We start from the raw sequence: 20,886 nt of genomic DNA, 5'->3' as shown, positions 1-20,886 counted from the left end.
ATATAATTGTTCACATTTCAACTGTTTTAACAACTTTATTGAGATACAATTACATATAATACACTACACATTTCAAGTATGTAATTTGGCAAGTTTTGGCATAATGTATGCACACCCGTGAACCCATGACCACAAACAAGACACTGAACATATCTGTCACCCTGAAAAGCTTCTTCGTGCCCTTTTGTGCACCTCCTCTATACCCCTCCTATTTCATTGCCAGGCTCCAGAGAATTATTCATCTTTCTGTCTCTGCAGATTAGTTTGCATTTCCAAGAAATCTGTGTATGATAATGATACCATATGCATTCATTTTTGCCTGGCTTCTTTGAGCATGGTTATTTGAGGTTCATCCTTGTTGTACTGTATATGAATAGTTTATTCCTTTTTTATTGCTGAGTGGTAATCCATTGTATGCATCTACTGTAGTTTGTTTGTCACTCCCATCTTTGATAGGTACTTAGATTGTTGTCTATTACACATAAAGCTAATATGAACATTGGTGTCTAAGTTTTGACTTCACATAGACTTTTATTTTTCTGTAAAATTCCTACAAGTAGGGTTGCTGAATTTATACTGTAAATGTATATTTAGCTTTTTAAGGACCTGCCAAAGTTGTTTGTCACTTGTACCAGTTGTGTATGAGAATTCTAGTCCTTCCACATCTTTACTTAGCCAACACTTGGTACAATCAGTCTTTTAATTTTAGCCATGGCGACATATAGTGTAGAGACATGTATGTATAATAATTTACCATTGTGGCTTTAATTTGTATTTTATAATGATTAATCATGTTGAGCATCTTTCCATGTATTTGCCATCCATACTTACTCTTTGATTAAGTGTCTATTCACATTCATTGCCCCTTTTTTAAATTGGTTGCTCATATTCTTACTATCGAGGAGGGTTTTTTTGAGCGTTTTTAAAAACATATTTTTGGGGAGTTCCCATTGTGGCTCAGCAGATTAAGATTCTGACATGGTCTTTGTGAAGAAGCTAGGTTGATCCCTGGCCTTACTCGGTGGCTTAAGGATCCAGTGTGTCTGATCCAGTGTTGCTGTGGCTATGGCATAGGCCTTCAGCTGCACCTCTGATTCAGCGCCTGGCCTGGGAAGTTTCATGTGCTGCAGGTGCTGCCCTAAAAAGAAAAAAAATTTTTTTTGGTTATAAATCCTTTATCAAACATATCCTTTGCAAATATTTTCTCCTAGGCTAGTGGCTTGTCTTTTCCTTCAATATCGCTTTATAAAGAACAGAAGTTTAAAGTTTTGTAGTCCAATTTGTCAGTTAGTTCATTGATTATGTTTTTAGAATCCTAGGAATTCTTTGTCTAATGCAAGGTCGCAAAGATTTTCTCCTTTTTTCTTCTAGAATTTTTATAGTTTTAGGTTTACATTTAGGACTGTGATACATTTTTAATTAATTTTTGTGTATAATCCAACATAGGATTCGTATTTTTAAATTTGGATATCCAGTTGTTCCAGTAGCATGTTTTGAAAAAGTATTCTCTATTGAATTGCCTTTGCAACTTTGTAGAAAATCAGTTGTTCATGTATGTGCCTATTTTTGGACTGTATTCTGTTTCATTGATCTGTTTGCTTATTTTTCCATCAATACTTCCTTGATTACTATAGCTGTATAATAAGTCTCGAAATCAAATGTCAGTCACACAGTTATGTTCTCGTTTATCAAAAGTGTTTTGGCTTTAGTAGGTCATTTGCAGTCCCATCTGAATTTTAGAGTAAGTTTGTCAATTTCTTTTGAAAAAGGGTGCTGTTATTTTTATTGGTTTGAATTGAATCTGTAGATTCATTTGGAGAAAAGAGGAGATCTTATCAATATTGAGTGGTCCAAGAGTTCCCTGGTGGCTTAGCAGTTAAGGATTCAGCATTGTCACTGCTGTGACTCAGATTTGATCCTTGGCCTGGGAACTTGCACATGCCACAAGTGTTGGGGTCAGGGGGAGAAACAGAGAGAGAGTTGTCCAGTTCATGAATATGATATCCTTTTATGTTTAGGTAGGCCTAATTTGATTTTTCTCATCAATGTAGGAATCTGTACATAAGTTTTTCACATCTTTTGTCAGATTTATCCCTAAGTATTTCATATATTTGATGGTCTTACATGTGATATTGTTTTTTAAATATCAGTTTTTGGTTCTTTATTGTTACTATGTAGAAATACAACTGATTTTTGTCTATTGTTGTATTATCCTACACCTTGCCAAACTCACTTATTAGTTTCTAGAAGTTTTTAGAGATTTCATTGGATTTCCTATATAGATTTTCTGTATAGTTATCTATGAATAAAGATAGTTTTACCTCTTGCCAATATGAATGCCTTTTATTTCTTTTGTTATCTAACTGCTCTGGCTAAAACCTCCAGTACCGTGTTGAATTAAAATTCACACTTATTTTTTTCCTTTCTTTTTTCTCTGCTTTTCTTAGAGAAGAAAAACATTCAATTTTTCACTCTTAAATATGATCTTAGCTGAAGGTTTTTCCCTAGATGTCCATTATCAGGCTGAGGAAATTCTCTCCTATTGTTTCTTGAGTGTTATTATTTTTTATTTTTTAATTTTTATTTTTGTCTTTTTAGGGCCACACCTGCTGCATGTGGAAGTTCCCAGGCTAGGTGTCGAATCAGAACTCTAGCTGCCAGCCTATGCCATAGCCACAGCAATGAGGGTTCTGAGCCCTGTCTGTGACCTACACCACAGTTCATGGCAGCGCTGGATCCTTAAGCCACTGAGTGAGGCCAGGGATCTAACCTGTGTCCTCATGGACACTAGTCAAGGTTGTTACTGTTGCGCCACCGTTGGAACTCCTCTTGAATGTATTTAAAATGAAAGGTTCTTTGATTTTGCCGCATTCTCTTTCTGCATTTCTTTAAAACAATTTTTTTGATCTTTAAAAATTTTTTATTAAAGTATAGTTGATTTACAATTTTGTGTCAATTTCTACTGTACAGCAAAATGACCCAGTTATACACACACACACACACACACACACACACACACACACAATTTCTTTTTCTCATATTACCTTCCATCATCTTCTGTCACAGTGATTGGATATAGTTCCCCATGCTATAGAGCAGGACTTCGTTACTTATCCATTCTAAATGTAATAGTTTGCATCTACTCACCCCAAACTCCCAGTCTAGTCCATTCCATTCCCTTGCCCCTCCCTGTTGGCAACCACAGGTCTCTTCTCCATGTCTGTGAGTCTGTTTCTATTCTGTGGATAGGTTCATTTGTGCCACATTTTATATTATACATGTAAGTGATAGATATATCTTCCTCTTTCTGACTTCTTCACTTAGTATGAGAATCTCTAGTTGCATCCATGTTGCTGCAAATGGCATTATTTTTTCTTTTTTATGGCTGAGTAGTATTCTACTGTGTATATGTACCACATCTTCTTAATCCATTCATCTGTCAGTGGACATTTATGTTGTTTCCATGTCTTGGCTACTGTGAAAAGTGCTTCAGTGAACATAGGGGTGCATGTATCTTTTTCGATGAAAGTTTTGTCTTGATATATGCCCAGGAGTGAGATTGCTGGATCATATATAGTTCTATATTTAGTTTTCTGAGATAGGTCCATACTGTTTTCCATAGTGGTTGTACCAATTTACATTCCCACCATCAGTGTGGGAGGGTTTCCTCTTCTCCACACCCTCTCCAGCATTTGTTATTTATAGACCGATTAATGATAACCATTTCGACCAGTGTGAGGTGTTACCTCATTGTAGTTTTTTGCATTTCTCTAGTGATTAGTGATGTTTAGCATTTTTTCATGTGTCTGCTAGCCATCTGTGTGTCTTCCTTGGAGAAATGTTTGTTTAGATCTTCTGCCCATATTTTGATTGGATTGTTTGCTTTTTTGCTGTTGAGTTGTATTTGTTGTTTGTATATTTTGGAGATTAAGCCCTTGGTTGTGTCATTTGAAATTATTTTCTCCCATTCTGCAGGTTGTCTTTTTGTGGTTTTTTATGGTTTCCTTTGCTGTGCAAAACTTGTAAGTTTGATTAGGTCCCATTGGTTTATTTTTGTTTTTTTCTATTGCCTTAAGAAATTGACCTAAGAAAACATTTGTACAGTTGATATCAGAGAACGTTTGCCTATGTTCCCTTCTAGGAGTTCTATGGTGTCATGTCTTATGTTTAAGTATGATAGCCACTTTGAATTTGTGTGTGCATCATGTGGGGGCGTGTCCTAGTTTCATTAATTTACATGCAGCTGTCCAGTTTTTCCAGTACCACTTCCTGAAGAGACTGTGTTTTTCCCATTTTATATTCTTGCCTCCTTTGTCGAAGATTAATTGACCCAGGTGTCCGAGTTTATTCCTGCACTCTCTATTCTGTTCCATTGGACTGTATGTTCCTCACTGACTTGATTACTGTAGCTTTATTATATTGTCTGAAGTCTGGGAGAGTTATGCCTCCCGCTTTGGTTTTTTCCTCAGGGTTGCTTTGGGAATTCTGGGTCTTTTATGAATCCGTATAAATTTTTGGATTGTTTGTTCTAGTTCTGTGAAAAATGTCATGGATAATTTGATAGGGATCACATTAAATCTGTAGATTGCCTTGGGTAGTATGACCATGTTAATGATATTAATTCTTCCAGTCCAAGACCGTAGGGTATCTATTTCTTTGAATCTTCTTTAATTTCCTTGGTTAATATTTTATAGTTCTCAGCATATAAGTCTTTCGTCTCCTTGGTCAGGTTTATTCCTAGGTGTTTAATTTTGGGGGGGTGTGATTTTAAAAGATGTAGGTTTTTTTTTTTGGGCCACACCATATGCAGCATATGGAAATTCCCAGGCCAGGGGTCTAATTGAAGCCTGTTCTACAGCCACACCAGAGGGGTCTAAGCTGGGTCTGCCACCTATACCACAGCTCATGGCAATGCCAGATCCTTAACCCACTGAGTGAGGCCAGGGATTGAACCTGCATCCTCATGGATACTAGTCAGTTCATAACTGGCTAGGCCACAACAGAAACTTCAAAAAGTACTGTTTTTTAATATATTCGTTTTCTAATTTTTCATTGTTAGAATACAGAAAGGCAACCAATTTCCGAATGTTAATCTTGTATCCCGCTACTTTGCTGAATTTGTTGATCAGGTCGAGTAGTTTTTGTATGAAGTCCTTAGGGTTTTCTATATATAGTATCATGTCATCTGCATATAGTGTCATCTGCATCCAATTTGGATGCCTTTTATTTCTTTTGTTTGATTGTGGTGGCAAAGACTTCCAATACTGTGTTGAGAATGGGCCTCTTTGTCTTGTCTCAGATTTTAGCTGGAAGGCTTTCAGCTTTTCTCCATTGAGTATTATATTGGCTGTGGGTCTGTCATATATGGCTTTTATTATGTTAGGATATGTTCTCTCTGGTAAGAGTTTTTATCTTGAATGGATGATGGATTTTGTCAAATGCTTTTTATGTATCTATTGAGATGATAATATGGTTTTGGACTTTCCTTTTGTTAATGTGGTGTGTGACATTGGTTGATTTCCATATGTTGAACCATCCCTGTGAACTTGGGATGATTCACTTTTGGCAGGCTGTATGTCTCTGGAAAGTTGTCCATTTCTTTTAGGTTGTCAGATTTGTTGGCATATAATTGTTCATAGTATTCTCTTATGGTTTTTTTCTATTTCTACAGTATCATTGAGATTTCTCCTTTTTCATTTATTATTTTGTTTATTTGGGTTTTCTCTCTTTTTCTTGGTGAATCTGACCAGAAATTTGTCAATTTTGTTTACCCTTTTAAAGATCCAGCTCTTGGTTTTATTGATTTTTTTCTGATCTATTTTATTGATTTCCTCTCTGATCTTTATGATTTCCTTCCTTCTACTGACTTTAATAGATCTTTTGCAGCATCCAGTAGCTTTTGAATGGTTTTGTTTTCATTGTCATTTGTCTCAAAGTATTTTTTAATTTTCTTTTGATTTCCTCATTGACCCATTGGCTTTTGTAGCATGTTGTTTAATCTCCATGTGATCAGTTTCTCCTTATTTTTTTTTCCTTTGCTTGATTTCTAGTTTCATGCCATTTAAATTTGTTGACATTAGCTTTGTGCCCCAGTATGTGGTCAGTCCTAGAAATGTTTCATACGCACTTGAAAAGAATGTGTATTCTGATTTTTTTGGATGTAATGTCCTGAAAATATCAATTAAGTCTAACTGTTTTATTGTGTCATTTAAGGTCTCTGTGGTCTTATTGATTTTCTGTCTAGAGGATCTGTCCATTTATCAGTGGGGTGTTAAAATCTTCTACTGTTACTATATTGCCATCAATTTTTTCTTTATGTATGTTAGTATTTGTTGTATGTATTTGGGTGCTCCTATATTAGGGGCATATATTTTGACTAGTGTAATATCCTCTTCTTGAATCGATCCTTTTATCATTAAATGGTGTCCTTCTTTGTCTTTCTTCATGGCCTTTGTTTTAAAGTCTATTTTGTCTGATACAAGTATCACAACTCCCACTTTCCTGTCATTTCCATTTGCATGAAATATCTTTTCCCATCCCCTCACTCACTTTCAGTTTATATGTGGGGTGTGTCCTTTGCCCAATATGCTGTCTTTTGTAGGCAGCATATTGTTGCTTCTTATTTTTTTTAATCCAGTCTGCCACTCTGTGTCTTTTGTTTGGAGCATTCAATGAATTGACATTTAAAGTAATCACTGATAAATATGTATTGCCATTTTTTTTTTCTTTTTTTTGGTCTTTTCTATGGCCTCACTCATGGCATATGGAGGTTCCCAGGCTAGGGGTCGAATTGGAACTGTAGCTGCCGGCCTACGCCACAGCCACAGCAGTGTGGAATCTGAGCCATGTCTGTGACCTATACCACAGCTCACAGCAACACCGGATCCTTAACCCACTGAGCGAAGCCAGGGATCAAACCCACAACCTCATGGTTCCTAATCAGATTCGTTAACCACTGCACTGTGACAGGAATTCCTATATTGCCATTTTAAACCTTGTTAAAGGCCTAAGCAGGATTCTCTGTTTCTCTTTTGTCCTTCTGTTGGTTGAATGATTTCCTTTTATTTTATGCTTGTGTCCTCTTCTTTTTAGTTTTTGTGAATGTATTTTTTGTTTTTGATTTGTGGTTGCCCTGTTTTTCAAGTATATTAACCCCTTCCTAGATCTGCTTGCTTTAGCCTTATAGTTATATAGACTTAAACACATTCTTTAAAAAAAAAAAGTCTAACTCTTCTTCCCCACATTTTATGATTTTCTAACTCTTCTTCCCCACATTTTATGATTTTGATGTCCTTTTTTACATCTTCACATTTATGTTTTTGCTGTTCCTTGAGTTTATCATTGCTTTCACAAATAGTGTTTTTTTCCCTTTTAGATCAGTAAATTATTTGTTATTATTTTTCAGTTATGATTTCCTCCATCCTTTATCTTACTTCTTTCCTATTTAGAGGAGACTTTCATTATGTCTTTTAGAATGGCTGTAGTATTGCTGTATTCTTTTAGTTTTTGTTTGTTGGAGAAATTCTTTATTTCTCATATTTCAGATGATAATCTTTTTGGGTTGAATATTCTAGGCTGCAAGGTTTTCCCTTTTAGAACTTTGAATATATCGTGCCACTCTCTTCTGGCCTGTAGTATTTCTGTAGATAAATCCACTGATAGTCTTATGAGGGTTCCCTTATAGTTAACTCGTTTTTATCTTCCTGCTGTTAGAATCCTGTCCTTAGCTTTAACTTTTGCCACTTTTAGTACAATGTCTTGGAGTGGCTCTCTTTGGGTTTGGCTTGTAGGGGGCCTTCTGTGCTTCCTGTATCTTGATATCTGTTTCCTTTTTTAGATTTGGAAAGTTTTCAGTCATAATTTCTTCAAATATATTTTCAGTCTTCTTTTCTTTTTCTTCTCCTTCTGGGATCCCTATTAGGCATAGATTGGCCTGCTTTATATTATCCAATAGGTCTCTTATTTTGCTTTCATATTTTTTTATTTGGTTGTCTGTCTGCTGTCCTGATTGGGTGATTTCTATAATTCTGTGTTGCAAGTCACTGTTCATTCCTCTACATTATTCATTCTGTTCTTTGGTGCCTTTAAGTCAACTTGCGTCTCTGTAAATGAGTTTTCTAATTTTCTTAGACCCACTTTATAGTTTCTAGTTCCTTTTTAAAGTAATCTTCATTAGTGTTCATGTTCTCTCTTAATTCCTTCAGTATTTTCACTGTCTCCTTTTTGAACTTGGCTTCTGTTAGCCTGCATAGGTCTGTTTCATTTTGGCTCCTTCAAGGGAATTCTGTTCTTTTACTTGGGAATGGTTCCTGTGCTTCTTCATTTTGCTTATATTTTTCTTACTCTGTGAGTTTAGGGAAAACAGTTATCTACTATATTCTTAGAGGGTTATTTATATGTGGAGCTCTCCCAGGTAGCTTGTGACGGCTTACTTTTTTTATTTTTTAAATTTTTTGTCATGAGGACTGCTTTTGGTTTGGATGCTTCCTGTCTCTTTCCTCAGTATGTGCAGGCTATTATCTCCTTAATAGGGATTATGCCATTTTATGGCTTGTAAATGCTTCCAGGGAGATGAAAACAATGGGCAGGGCCTTGATTGCTGGACCCTTGACAGTGGCAAGGTAGGGGTGCAAGCTGCTCCTCAGAGAGGTGGAGGTGGCTTCCAGAGCCTTTGGCAGCAGTAAATCCAAATATGTATTTATACTTTTATAATATATGATTAGTTTTACTGATGTAAATATATGTATTTATATTTATGTATACTGTCTTTATATGTATTTATACTGTCTTTTATAATATATGATTAGTTTTACTGATGCTCTTTGTTTTTCCATTGGATTCATATTACCATTTGGGGTCACTTGCTTTCAATATGAAGATCTTCCTTTAGTACATTTTTTGTAAGGCAGGTCTGCTAGCAATAAATTTTCTCAGATTTTGTTTATTTGGGAATGTCTTTACCTTTATTTTTGAAATACTTGCTGGACATGTGATTCTTAGTTGACAGTTTTTTCTTTGTACACTTTGATTATGTTATTACACTATTTCTGGCCTTCATTGTTTCTGATAAGAAGCCAGCCGTTAGGCTTCTTGGGGTTACCCTGTAAATGATAAGTCATTTTTCTCTTCTTTCAATATTTTATTTTTGTCTTTGACTTTCAGCATTTTTACTCTGTATCTGTTTATAGATTTCTTTGTGTTTATCTTTCTTGGAATTCATCAAACCTCCTTAATATGTAGATTAATATTTTTCAGTAAATTTGAAAAATTTTAACCATTATTTCTTTAAGTGTTTTTTCTGCTCCTTTCTCCTCTCCTCCTGGTACTTCCATTATACATGAGTTGCTATGCTTAATGGTGTGCCACATTTCTGTGAGGCATTTTCATTTTCCTTCACTGTTTTTTCTCTTTTCTTCAGCTTGCAAAATCCCTCTAGACCTCTCTTCAGGTTTACTAATTCTTTCTTCTGATATTGCAAATCTGTTGAGCCCCTCTAGTAAATTTTTCTTTTCAGTTATTATACTTTTCAACTCCTTACTTCTTTTTGTTTTTTTAAATAAATTGTCTCTTTATTAATATTTTCTATTCTATGTAATGTTGTCATCACTCCTTGCTTTACTTCTTTGATTATGGTTTCCTTTAGTTCTTTGAACATATTTATAATGACTATTTTGAAGTCTTTGTGAAATCCAACATCTGGTCAGTCTCACAGGCTGTTTATGTTGCTTTTTTGTTTTTATGTGTGTCATACTTTCCTGTTTCTTTGCATGTCTCATAATTTTTTATCAGAACTGGACCTTTTGGATGTAATATATCGTAGCAAGTCTGTATACTGGTCCCTACCTTCTCTTAAGTTTGTTATTGTTATGTGTCTGTTTGTTTAGTTATTGGCTAGATTACTTTAGTGAAGACTGTTTTTCCTCATTATAGTAATAAACTTCTAATATTACACCACAGGAACTGAAGTCTTGGCAGGGGTCTCTCTCTTTCCCTGACCATACCTGTTAAGCTCCACTTGTTGCTACTTGACTGTTCTATTTTCAGCAAGGACCTCGGGGTCTAAATTGCTCCACAGACTCATAATCAAATGAGTGCTCCTTTGAAGGGATCGTTCCCAATGTCAGGATTTGAGATTTATCCTAATCTGAGGAGGCTCTTCCCAGCTATCTTTTCCTGGTTCTTTCCTGAAAACTAACCAGCCTGCATTTAGCCTATGTCTCCAATGAATCTACAAATTTACTCCCAATTACTTTTCACCGCAATCTCTATCCACTGTTTTTGACAGTGCCTCTGAGCTTGAACTTCTCCATCTTCTGTTGCAAATGAAATAATTCCTTTTGGAAGAGTAGAAACTGTGTTTTAAGGCTTGCTTCTTTTCCCAAGCAAAATAGCTATGCCATGGCTCTGCAGCTGAGCGCAGGGACATAGCAACTTTCTGTGAATGATACTCCTGCTTTAGGAACTGAGCATTTAGTGGAGGCAGGGAACACTAGCCTCATGCCTTTTCAGCTTGCCCCTCCTCACATGAAATCATCAGCTTACAAGCCAAGGTAAGTATATTCAGAATCTCTGTAGTCTCAGTGGAATCATGCTAAAGGTACAGCCTCTGTCTAACCAGCACAGGCTGGACACAAGATAGGATTCCCCCACCTCTGGGCTTCATTTTCCCACAACTTAGACTTAGCAGCAGACAGCTGAGGCAGGGTGAGAAATGCTGATGTCCTGCCCCTCCCAAGAAGGTAGCCCTCAGACTGGAAGCTGGAGGGAGAGAGAAAGCTGTGCTCTTAGCTGTAGCAGCCAAGTGGGGTCTCCACATCGCCGAGGAGGGAGGAGGGGAACAGTCTTGGTTCAAACACCATGAACTCTAACTTTTTTTTTTTTTTGGTTTTTAGGGCCACACCTGCAGCATATGGAAGTTCCCAGGTTAGGGGTCTAGTCAGAGCTACAGCTGCTGGCCTACCCCACAGTCACAGCAGCTCCAGATCCCAGCTGCATCTGCTGCCTACACCCAGCTCATGGTAACGCTGGATCTTTAACCCACTGATTGAGGTCAGGGATTGAACCTGCATCCCCATGGATACTAGTTGGATTCATTTCCACTGCAACATAACAGGAACTCTGGACTTTCACATTTTTTAAAACCTGATTTTCGTAGATATTGTGGAATAGATGTTTCCTCCCTTATTGCATGTTCTTATCACCATTTCCAGTGATATTTCTTTTTAAAAATACTTTATCCTTGGAGTGACTCCTCATACCATTTGTCAGAAGTCAATTCTAGAATGTTTATATTCAGTGTGATTTTTCATGCAATTAGTTTAACTCTGTCATGTGGTAATTCTTTTCTGTTTCGCTTATCTCTTCTTTGTTCCTTTTTCGTCTTTTTATGCTTTATCCCCTTTGTTCACTTATTAGCTATAACTTTTTATTTTGGTTGTACTTTTAGAATTTATGGTATATATTTTTAACTTCTCACAATCTAGCTTTAAGTGATATTATACCACTTCATGTATACTCTGAGAACCTCAAAATGGTATACTTCCATTTATCCACTTCTGACCTTTTTGTTTTCTTATATTTTACTTTTACATAATGTCATATACTCCATACTACCTCATTATTTTTAAGCACTCAGTTGTATTTTAATGAGATTTAAATAATAAGGGAAAAATACTTTTCCCCTTGTGTTGTTGGAGACCACTGAACAGCTGAACTCTGCAGAAGGCAAATATCTGTGGATGCAGAGTGCTAAAGTACAGGGTCTCCTTCAAAGACAGGATATTCATGTTATTCTATAAACAACTTGAATAACTGCACCGTGTCCTAAGGGTACCCCCTTTGATATCACTAAGAAGATAACCTCTTTATCATTGCCTAGCCTGTTCTTGCCCACTAATCTTGTCACCTTCTTTAATCCCACTAATACTAATCTCGTCACCTTTCCCACTATCTCATCACCTTTCTTAATAAAAGTCATGTGGGCTGAAGCCTAGGCCCTTTGGTTCTGCAGAACAGATTGCCTCCTGGGCTCCCACTATCTAAATGTAAAGTAGTCTTGTGTGTTTTGTTACATGGGCCCATCCTTCTTCCAGGATTCCCTGTTGCCCTGCAGTGCTGGAAGTGGTATCATGTAGTAACTATTTCTGTGCTTTTCTTCCTTTGTGTAGATCCTGATTTCTCTTTGTTTTAATTTCCTTCTGCCTGGAAGATTATCTTTAATATTTTTTGTGTTGGAAATCTTCTAATAATGAACTTTTTTGACTTTTGCATGTCTGAAAAAGTTTACTTCACCTCATTTAAAAAAATATATTTTTGCTAAGTATAGGAGTCTAGGTTGGACGATTTTTCTTTCAGTACATTAAAGATGCAGCTCAACTGTCTTGTTACTTGCATTATTTCCATCAAGATATATATTGTTCTTAAGTTATTCCTAAGTAATGTCTTTGTCCCCTCACCCCCCCACGGCTGTCTTCAAGTTTTTTTCTTTATCTCTGACTTTGAGTAATTTTGATTTTAATGAGCATTGGTGTAGTTTTTTTTTCATGTTTCTTATGCTTAGGGGTTATTGAACTTATTGAATCTGTTGTGTGTTTTTTTTGTCATTTCCCTAAATTTGGAAACATTTCTGCCATTATTTCTTCAAACGTTTTTTTCTTCCCTCCCCTTTTTTTGAATTCCAGTGATATACCTATTAGTTTACTTAGTTATCTCACTTTGATGATCTGTTAATTTTTTAAATTCTCTTTGCTCTGTGTTTTGTGCAGTTCCTATTGCTGTGTCTCTGAATTCACTAATTCTTTTGTTTGCAGTGTCTAACCTATTGTTAATCCCATCCAGTATATTTTTCATTTCATACCTGTTGCAATTTTCATGTCTAAAAGTTTGAGTCTTGGAGTTCCTGTTGTGGTACAGCAGAAACAAATCCGACTAGGAACTATGAGGTTGCAGGTTTTATCCCTGGGCTTGCTCAGTGGGTCAAGGATCTGGCAATGCCATGAGCTGTGGTGTAGGTCACAGATACGGCTCAGATCTGGCATTCCTATGGCTGTGGCATAGGCCGGCAGCTGTAGCTCTGATTGGACTCCTAGCCTGGGAACCTCAATATGCCATGGGTGTGGCCCCCGCCCCCCAAAAAAAGAAGGAAAAGGTTTGAGTCTTTTTTTTTTTTTTTGTCTTTTTAGGGCCGTACACACAGCATAGGGAGGTTCCCAGGGTAGGGGTCTAATTGGAGCTATAGCCACCGGCCTACACCACAGCCACGGCAACTTGGGATCCGAGCCACGTCTGCGACTTACACCACAACTCATGGCAATGCTGGATCCTTAACCCATTGATTGAGGCCAGGGATTGAAGCTGCAACCTCATGGTTCCTAGTCGGATTCATTAACCACTGAGCCATGATGGGAACTCCATTTGAGTCTTTTTTATCTTCAGTGTCTCTATGTAACTTTTAGAACATGCGGAATATGATTATAATTACTTTAATGTTCTTATCTGCTAAGTCCAAGTATCTCCATCAGTTCTGTCATTTTCAGTTGATTGTCTCCTGCATATGGAGTATATTTTCCTGCTTCTTTCTAGACTGTTAATTTTTTAGTGGACCCAAACATTGTGAGATTTATCTTGCTGGATGCTGGATATTTTTATACTTGTAAAAATATTTTGGAGTCCCTGCTGTGGTGTAGCAGATCAAGGATCAGGTGTGTTGCTTCAGGTGCAACATAGGTCATAGCTGCAGTTTGTATTCAATCCCTGGCCTGGGAACTTCCATATGCCATTGGTATGGCCAAAAAAGAAAATATATATATATTGGAGATTTGTACTAGAATATAGTTAAATTACATGGAAACAATTTGATCCTTTTGGATCCTGTTTTATGATTTGTTGGACAGGATTGGAACAGTGTTCAGTCTAGAGTTAATTATTTCCCACTACAGAGACAAGACTCTTCTGTGTACCCACCAGTGCCCATGTCAGTTTTGAGGGTTTTCTAGTACTGTAGGGAACAGGTGCTATTTCTGCCCTTTGTAATGCCCGAGAATGCCATTACCTCTAATTATTATTGGTGGTTCTTTTCCCAACCTTGTGTAATTTCCTCACACACACAGCCAATTGCAACTCAGCTGAATACTTAAAAAGGATCCTCTGTGGATCTGCAGAGTTCTCTCTTTGTATTTCTTCAGTACTCTGTCCTGCAAACTCTAGACATCATGCCTCCCTAGATCCTGCCCTGTCAACTCAACTCAAAGAATCCACAGGCTTTACCTGGATTCCTTCTTCCTGCACCATTACCTGGAAACTCTCTCAAGACAATGAGCTAGGGCAATGGTAGGTAGAGCTCATCTTACTAGTTTCTCATTTCTCAGGAATGAGAATGTACTTTGTTCCCTGATGTTCCAGTGGTACCTTGGAAACCACTGTTTCATATATTTATTTTGTCTGCTTTTGCTTGTATCAGGTGTTAGAGTAAATCTGGTCCCTATTACTTCATCATGGAGAGAAGCAGAACTTCACATATTTCAGATATATTTTAATCTTAATTCTTGTTTTGTTTTTCACCTCAGGATACTACCCACAAAGCCAGTGTTTTATTGAGTGGCAAAATAAAGGTAGAAAATGGTCAGATTTATCAAAACCCAGTCACCTGGCTTAAGGATCTTCTAGGAGGCGAAAGTTATGTGACCTGGAACTATGCTTGGAGTAAGGTGGGTCATTCACTCTTAAATTTATCTTTAACTTCATATTAAGATGTAAAGTTACTTTTTTTGTGCATGGTCCTTTTGTGTTTTTAGGGCCACACCCACGGCACATGGAGGTTCCCAGGTTAGGGGTCCAATCGGAGCTGTAGCTGCCAGCCTACACCACAGCCACAACAATGCGGGATCTAAGCCACGTCTGAGACCTACATCCCAGCTCATGGCAACACTGCATCCTTAACCCACTGAGTAAGGCCAGGGATCAAACCCACGTTCTCATGGATACTAGTTGGGTTCACTAATGACTGAGCCACAATGGGAGCTTCAGAAAGTTACATATTTTTTGATGATAAAACTGTTTCCTTTTTTTTTAAGGAATGTGAAAGTTCTCCAAGCTAGTTTTGTCCTTGTGCATCCCTTCTTCAACATGCTACGTGCTTTCTTGCACAACTCCTATTTGCCAGAATTCCCCACAACAGGGTTGCACAGCTGCGTCTCTCCTTTCTTGTTACTTACCCAGGCTCTGAAATTTGAATCCCGATCTTCCCCTCTTATTCCCGCCCCCCGCCATCCCCACAGTGATTGTAGGTCCTTGTGACTCCACACAGAAAATTTGGGACCCCTGGTGTATTGAGAATTTAGCCACTATGTTGTTAGCACTCTAATAAAATAGAGCAGAATCTTCCCCTAAAGATAAAAATGATGATCGAGGGGCCTGAGACCCACAGAAGTTATGGTGCACTTGAATGTTTGAGCATAGTCTTATCTCCCTCCCCAAAAGAAATATTTCTTTTTATTCAGACTTCCCAGATTTAATAGGCTCTCCCACACTTCTGTCTTCTGAGTTATAAGCCCAGTGTAACCATCAGTTCGAAGAGTGTTGATGATTGACACCATTGAGTTCCAGTCATCAGCCACCTTCAGATATCCATGGCAGCCCTTCAGGGAAAAGTCTTGCAGTAATTCACAGGAACATATGAATCATCAGACAGTCACCATTGCTCTTTCACAGAATTGCAGATACCTTCAGCCTCCACTGATCATTGCAGTAAGCCTCAGTGCACCAGTAAGAGAAGGCAGATTCCTCTCTCTTTTTCTGTCCAACCCAGCTCTGCCCACCCTCCTTCCTAGCTCCTGATGTTGGTGTTTGTCCCTAAACTCTGCATTCTGGTCTCCTAGACCTGTGTGGCAGGTGCCTCGAGAAAGTGTTTCAGTTCCTTCACTTACATGAGCACATTTTTAATTTTCGGTGCTTTATAGTCTCTCTGTCCTCCTTTTTTCTCCCAATTTTTTTTTTATTTCCCACCACTGGAGTCACCAGACCATCTCCTTTCAATTCAGCCCACCTAATTCTTTCCATGGATATATAAATCATATTTGCATGTTAGTGATTTTAATGTTTTGTTCATGGAAATTCCTTTGTATTACAGAGTTTCATAAATTTATGATAGATTATATCATGCTGAAACTGCATCTCTGCTCACAGCATATCTGTGGTATTAATTGCTGTAGCTTACCATGCCTCTGCCCAGGGATGACTCAGTCCTCCCACTCTTTTTCTCTATTGGAACAACTGCATTTCCTGTGTTTGAATAGCTGGCTCTGCCATCATTTGGCCCTCTCACTCTGTACTTAGATGCTTTATTTGCATATCACATTGCGTCTGATCTTATCTCATCAGCCTTGCCAATCAGAATCATATTGTTGAACTCTTATGAGGTAGTGAAGCCAAATGCAAATAGGGCAATTATTGAATGTAAGATATTCATACAGATTATCTGAGGAAGTTTCAGTTTTTAAAAATTCCTGTGTGGCTGTCATGCACTTCTAATAAACACCACAGGCTGAGAAATTGCACCAGCAAATTTGTTTACAATTTGTAAAAGCCTCTTTTAAAATTTAGCACAGTGACCTCTGCCTCCTCTTGGCTTGGGGTAACTCCTGAAGTCACAGTCACTTCTTTATGGTAGAAGCTTTTTGCTGCCTTGCTAAGTGTGAACATTTCTGATGACTAGTTCTGAGAGTGGTGATGGGGCTATGGAGACAGGGCTGGTTGGTTGTCAGGCAAGAAATGCCAGAAATTTAGGTCTCGTCCTGCATCAGATGGAATGACAGAGCCACTAGACACGGAGATGATTAATACCTCTTGCCCAAGCAGCTTTGCAAAGGGAATCCTCATGCTCAGTCCACTGGGCATCACTCACTCCTTTTGCTCCTGAAGTGACCTAGTGCCTGTTCCCTTTGAGGCCTACTCATTACTGTCCTTCATTAAATCACTCCTACATTGTGGAAAATAGGTTTTTTAACTCACTGGATTTTCTTAAAGCTATGTTCTTTGTCTGAATTATCCCTAATAATATGTTTAGGACCTATGAGGACTCAAGACTTCTAAGACTGCTTAGGTAAAATTTTACCACCTTAATATTACCCAACACTAACTGATAAAAATACACTTTAGACTTGTTAGTGATGGCCATTCTGACAGGTAAGAGGTGGTCCTCATAGTAGTTTTGATTTGCATTTCTTAGTAATTAGTGATGTTGAACATTTTTTCATGTGCTTGTTGGCCATCTGTGTATCTTCTTCAGAGAAATGTCTATTCAGGTCTTTTGCCCATTTTTCAATTGGGTTGTTGGTTTTTTTGCTGTGGAGTTGTATAAGTTGTTTTTATATTTTAGAGATTAAGCACCTGTCAGTTGCATTGTTAAATTATTTTCTCCCATTCCGTAGGCTGTCTTTTTGGGTTTTTTTATGGTTTCCTTTGCTGTGCAAAAGCTTGTCAGTTTGATTAGGTCCCATTGGTTTATTTTTGCTTTTACTTCTCTTGCCTTGGGAGAATGACCTAAGAAAACATTTGTTTGGTTGATGTCAGAGAATGTTTTGCCTGTGCTCTCTTCTAGGAGTTTTATGATGTCATGTCTTATGTTTAAGTCTTAAAGCCGTTTTGAGTTTATTTTTGTGCATGGTGTGAGGGTGTGTTCCAGTTTCACTGATTTACATGCATTATGACTGGGTCACTCTGCCAGTGGAAGTTGACAGAACACGGTAAATCAACTGTAATGGAAAAAATAAAAATCATAAAAAAAAATAAAAATGTACTTCAGATATGCAGTATAGGCGAAGATATACAGAGCCTACACATTAATGAGTGTATAAGATGTGTTAGATATTGTCAGGGCATAATGTGAACAAAATTTTTCTTTTTTATATATACTTGCAGATAAATTTTATTATTTTTGAGGTATTTGATTTCATCTGTACAATATGGTGATTCAGAATTTGTATAGATTATGCTTCATTTAATTTTTTTATAAAATACTGGCTCTATTCCCTGTGCTGTATACTATGTCCTCACAGCTTTCTTCTTTTTTTATCTTTTTCTTTTTCTGTGTTTTTTTCTCTCCCCCTTTTGTGTATTTTATACATAGTAGTTTCTATCTCTAGTCCCCTGTGCCTATCTTGCCCCTCCCTTCATCCCTTTCTACTCTGGTAACTGCTAGTTTGCTCTCTATATCTGTGTCTGTTTCTTTTCTGTTATATTCCTTTATTTGTTTTATTTTTTAGTTTCCACATATAAGTGATAAGATTGAATATTTGTCTTTGCCTGACTTATTTCACTTAGCATAATACCCTCCAGGTCCATCCATTTTCTTGCAAATGGCAAAATTTCATTCTTTTTTCATGGCTGAGAAGGATTCCATTGTACATATATATACACCACATATTCTTTATCTGTTCATCTGTTGATGAACACTTAGGTTATTTCCGTAGCTTAAGCTATTGTAAATAATGCTGGTGTGGACATTGGAGTGCATGTATCTTTTTTTAAATTGAAGTATAGTTGATATGCAATACTACCTAAGTTACAGGTGTACAATATGGTGATTCACAATTTTTAAACGTTATACTCCATTTATAGTTGTTATAAAATATTGGCTATATTCCCTGTGTTACATAATATAGCCATGTAGTTTATTTTATACATAATAGTTTGTACCTTTTAATCCCCTCCCCATCTTGCCTCTCTCCCCTTCCTTCTCCCCACTGGTGTCTACTAGTTTGTTCTCTGTATCTGTGAGTCTATGTCTTTTTTTTTTTTTTTTGGCCATGCCTGCAACATGCAGAATTTCCCAGACCAGGGATTAAACCCATACCACAGCAGTGACCCAAGCTGCAGCAGTGACAACACCAGATCCTTAAGCCACTTAGGCCCCTAAGGAACTCCAAATCTACTACTTCTTTTTTGTTATATTTACCAGTTTGTTGTATTTTTTAGATTCTACATATGTGATGTCATATAGTATTTATCTTTCTCTGACTTATTTCACTTAGCATAGTTCCCTCCAGGTCCATCCGTGTTGCTGCAAATGACATTATTTCAGTATTTTTTATGGTTGAGTAATACTACATTGTATATATGTACCACATCTTCTTTATCCAATCCTCTGTTGATGGACATTTAGGTTGCTTCTGTATCTTAGCTGTTGTAAATAGTGCTGCAGGAACACTCAGGTGCCTGTGTCTTTTTGTTTTTTTTGTTTGTTTGTTTGTTTTAATTTTTATTTATTTATGTCTTTTTGCTATTTCTTTGGGCCGCTCCCGCGGCATATGGAGGTTCCCAGGCTAGGGGTCGAATTGGAGCTGGAGCCACCGGCCTACGCCAGAGCCACAGCAACACGGGATCCGAGCCTCGTCTGCAACCTACACCACAGCTCACGGCAACGCCGGATCGTTAACCCACTGAGCAAGGGCAGGGACCGAACCCACAACCTCATGGTTCCTAGTCGGATTCGTTAACCACTGCGCCACGACGGGAACTCCCCTGTGTCTTTTTGAATTATTGTTTTCTCCAAATCTATGCCCAGGAGTGGGATTGCAGGATCATATGGTAGCTCTATTTTTAGTTTTTTAAGGAACTTCCATGCTGCTCTCCATAGTGGCTGCACCAGTTCACATTCCCACCAACCATGTAGAAGGGTCCCTTTTTCTCCACACTCTCTCTAGTATTTATTATTTGTAGACTTTTTGGTAATAGCCATTCTGACAGGTGTGAGGTGATACCTGATTATAATTTTGATTTGCATTTCTGTAATAATTAGCAATGTTGAGCATCTTTTCATGTGCCTATTAGCCATCTGTATGTCTTCTTTGAAGAAATGTCTATTTTAGGTCCTCTGTCCATTTTTCACTTGAATTATTTGCTTTTTTGATATTGAGCTGCATGAGCTGTTTGTATGTTGGAGATTAGTCCTTCGCTGTTGCAAATATTTTCTCCTAGTCTGTAGGTTGTATTTTGTTTTGCTTATGGTTCCCTTTGCTGTGCAAAGTTTAATTAGGTCCCATTTTTTTTATTTTTGTTTTATTTCTGTTACCCTAGGAGCATATTCAAAAAGATATTGCTGTGATTTATGTACTCTTTATTTATATATTCTTTAGTGTTCTGCTTCTGTTTTCCTCCTGGAGTTTTATAGTATCTAGCCTTATATTTAGGCCTTTAATCGGTTTGAGTTTATTTTTGTATATGGTATGTAGAAAATATTCTAATTTCATTCTTTTACATGTAGCTGTCCAGTTTTCCCAATGCCACTTATTGAAGAGACTGTCTTTCCTCCATTGTATGTTCTTGCCTCCTTTGTCATAGATTAATTGAGCATAAGTATGTGGGTTTATTTCTGGGTTTTCTATCTGTTCCATTGATCTATATGTCTGTTTTTGTGCCAGGACCTTTCTGTTTTGATTACTGTAGCTTTCTGGTATAGTCTGAAGTCAGGGAATATGATTGCACCAACTCTGGTCTTTCTCAAGATTGTTTTGGCTATTCAGCATCTTTTGTGCTTCTATACAAATTTAAAAATTTTTTGTTCTAGTTCTGTGAAAAATGCCATTGGTAATTTGATAGGAATTGTATTGAATCTGTAGATTACCTTTGGTCATATTTAACAATACTCTTAATGACAGTGTGGTCATTTTAACAATATTGCTTCTTCCAATTCAAGAACACAATACATCTTTCTGATTCTGTCATCTTCAGTTTCTTTCATCAGCATCTTATAGTTTTCAGAATACTGGTCTTTTGTCTCCTTAGGTCGGGTAGGTTTATTCCTAGCTATTTTATTCTTTTTGATGCAATGGTAAATAGGATTGTTTCCTTAATTTCTCTTTCTCATATTTTGTTGTTAGTATATAGAAG

General features: G+C 37.3%; 1 protein-coding gene across 1 annotated transcript in view; it reads left to right on the top strand.

The window, feature by feature from the left end:
* Positions 1 to 20,886, top strand: part of ANKRD31 (ankyrin repeat domain 31) — a 160,267-nt gene that overhangs the window by 121,721 nt on the left and 17,660 nt on the right. Inside the window, exon 24 of the mRNA XM_047778111.1 lies at positions 14,565 to 14,705. Coding sequence (XP_047634067.1) covers positions 14,565 to 14,705 — 141 coding nt within the window. The remainder of the gene's footprint in view (positions 1 to 14,564; positions 14,706 to 20,886) is intronic.

Source organism: Phacochoerus africanus, chromosome 4, assembly GCF_016906955.1.
Source record: "Phacochoerus africanus isolate WHEZ1 chromosome 4, ROS_Pafr_v1, whole genome shotgun sequence".
In the NCBI taxonomy this organism is placed as follows: Eukaryota; Metazoa; Chordata; class Mammalia; order Artiodactyla; family Suidae; genus Phacochoerus; species Phacochoerus africanus.
Note: the sequence above shows the minus strand (reverse complement) of the source record. Positions and strands in the feature narration are given on the sequence as shown.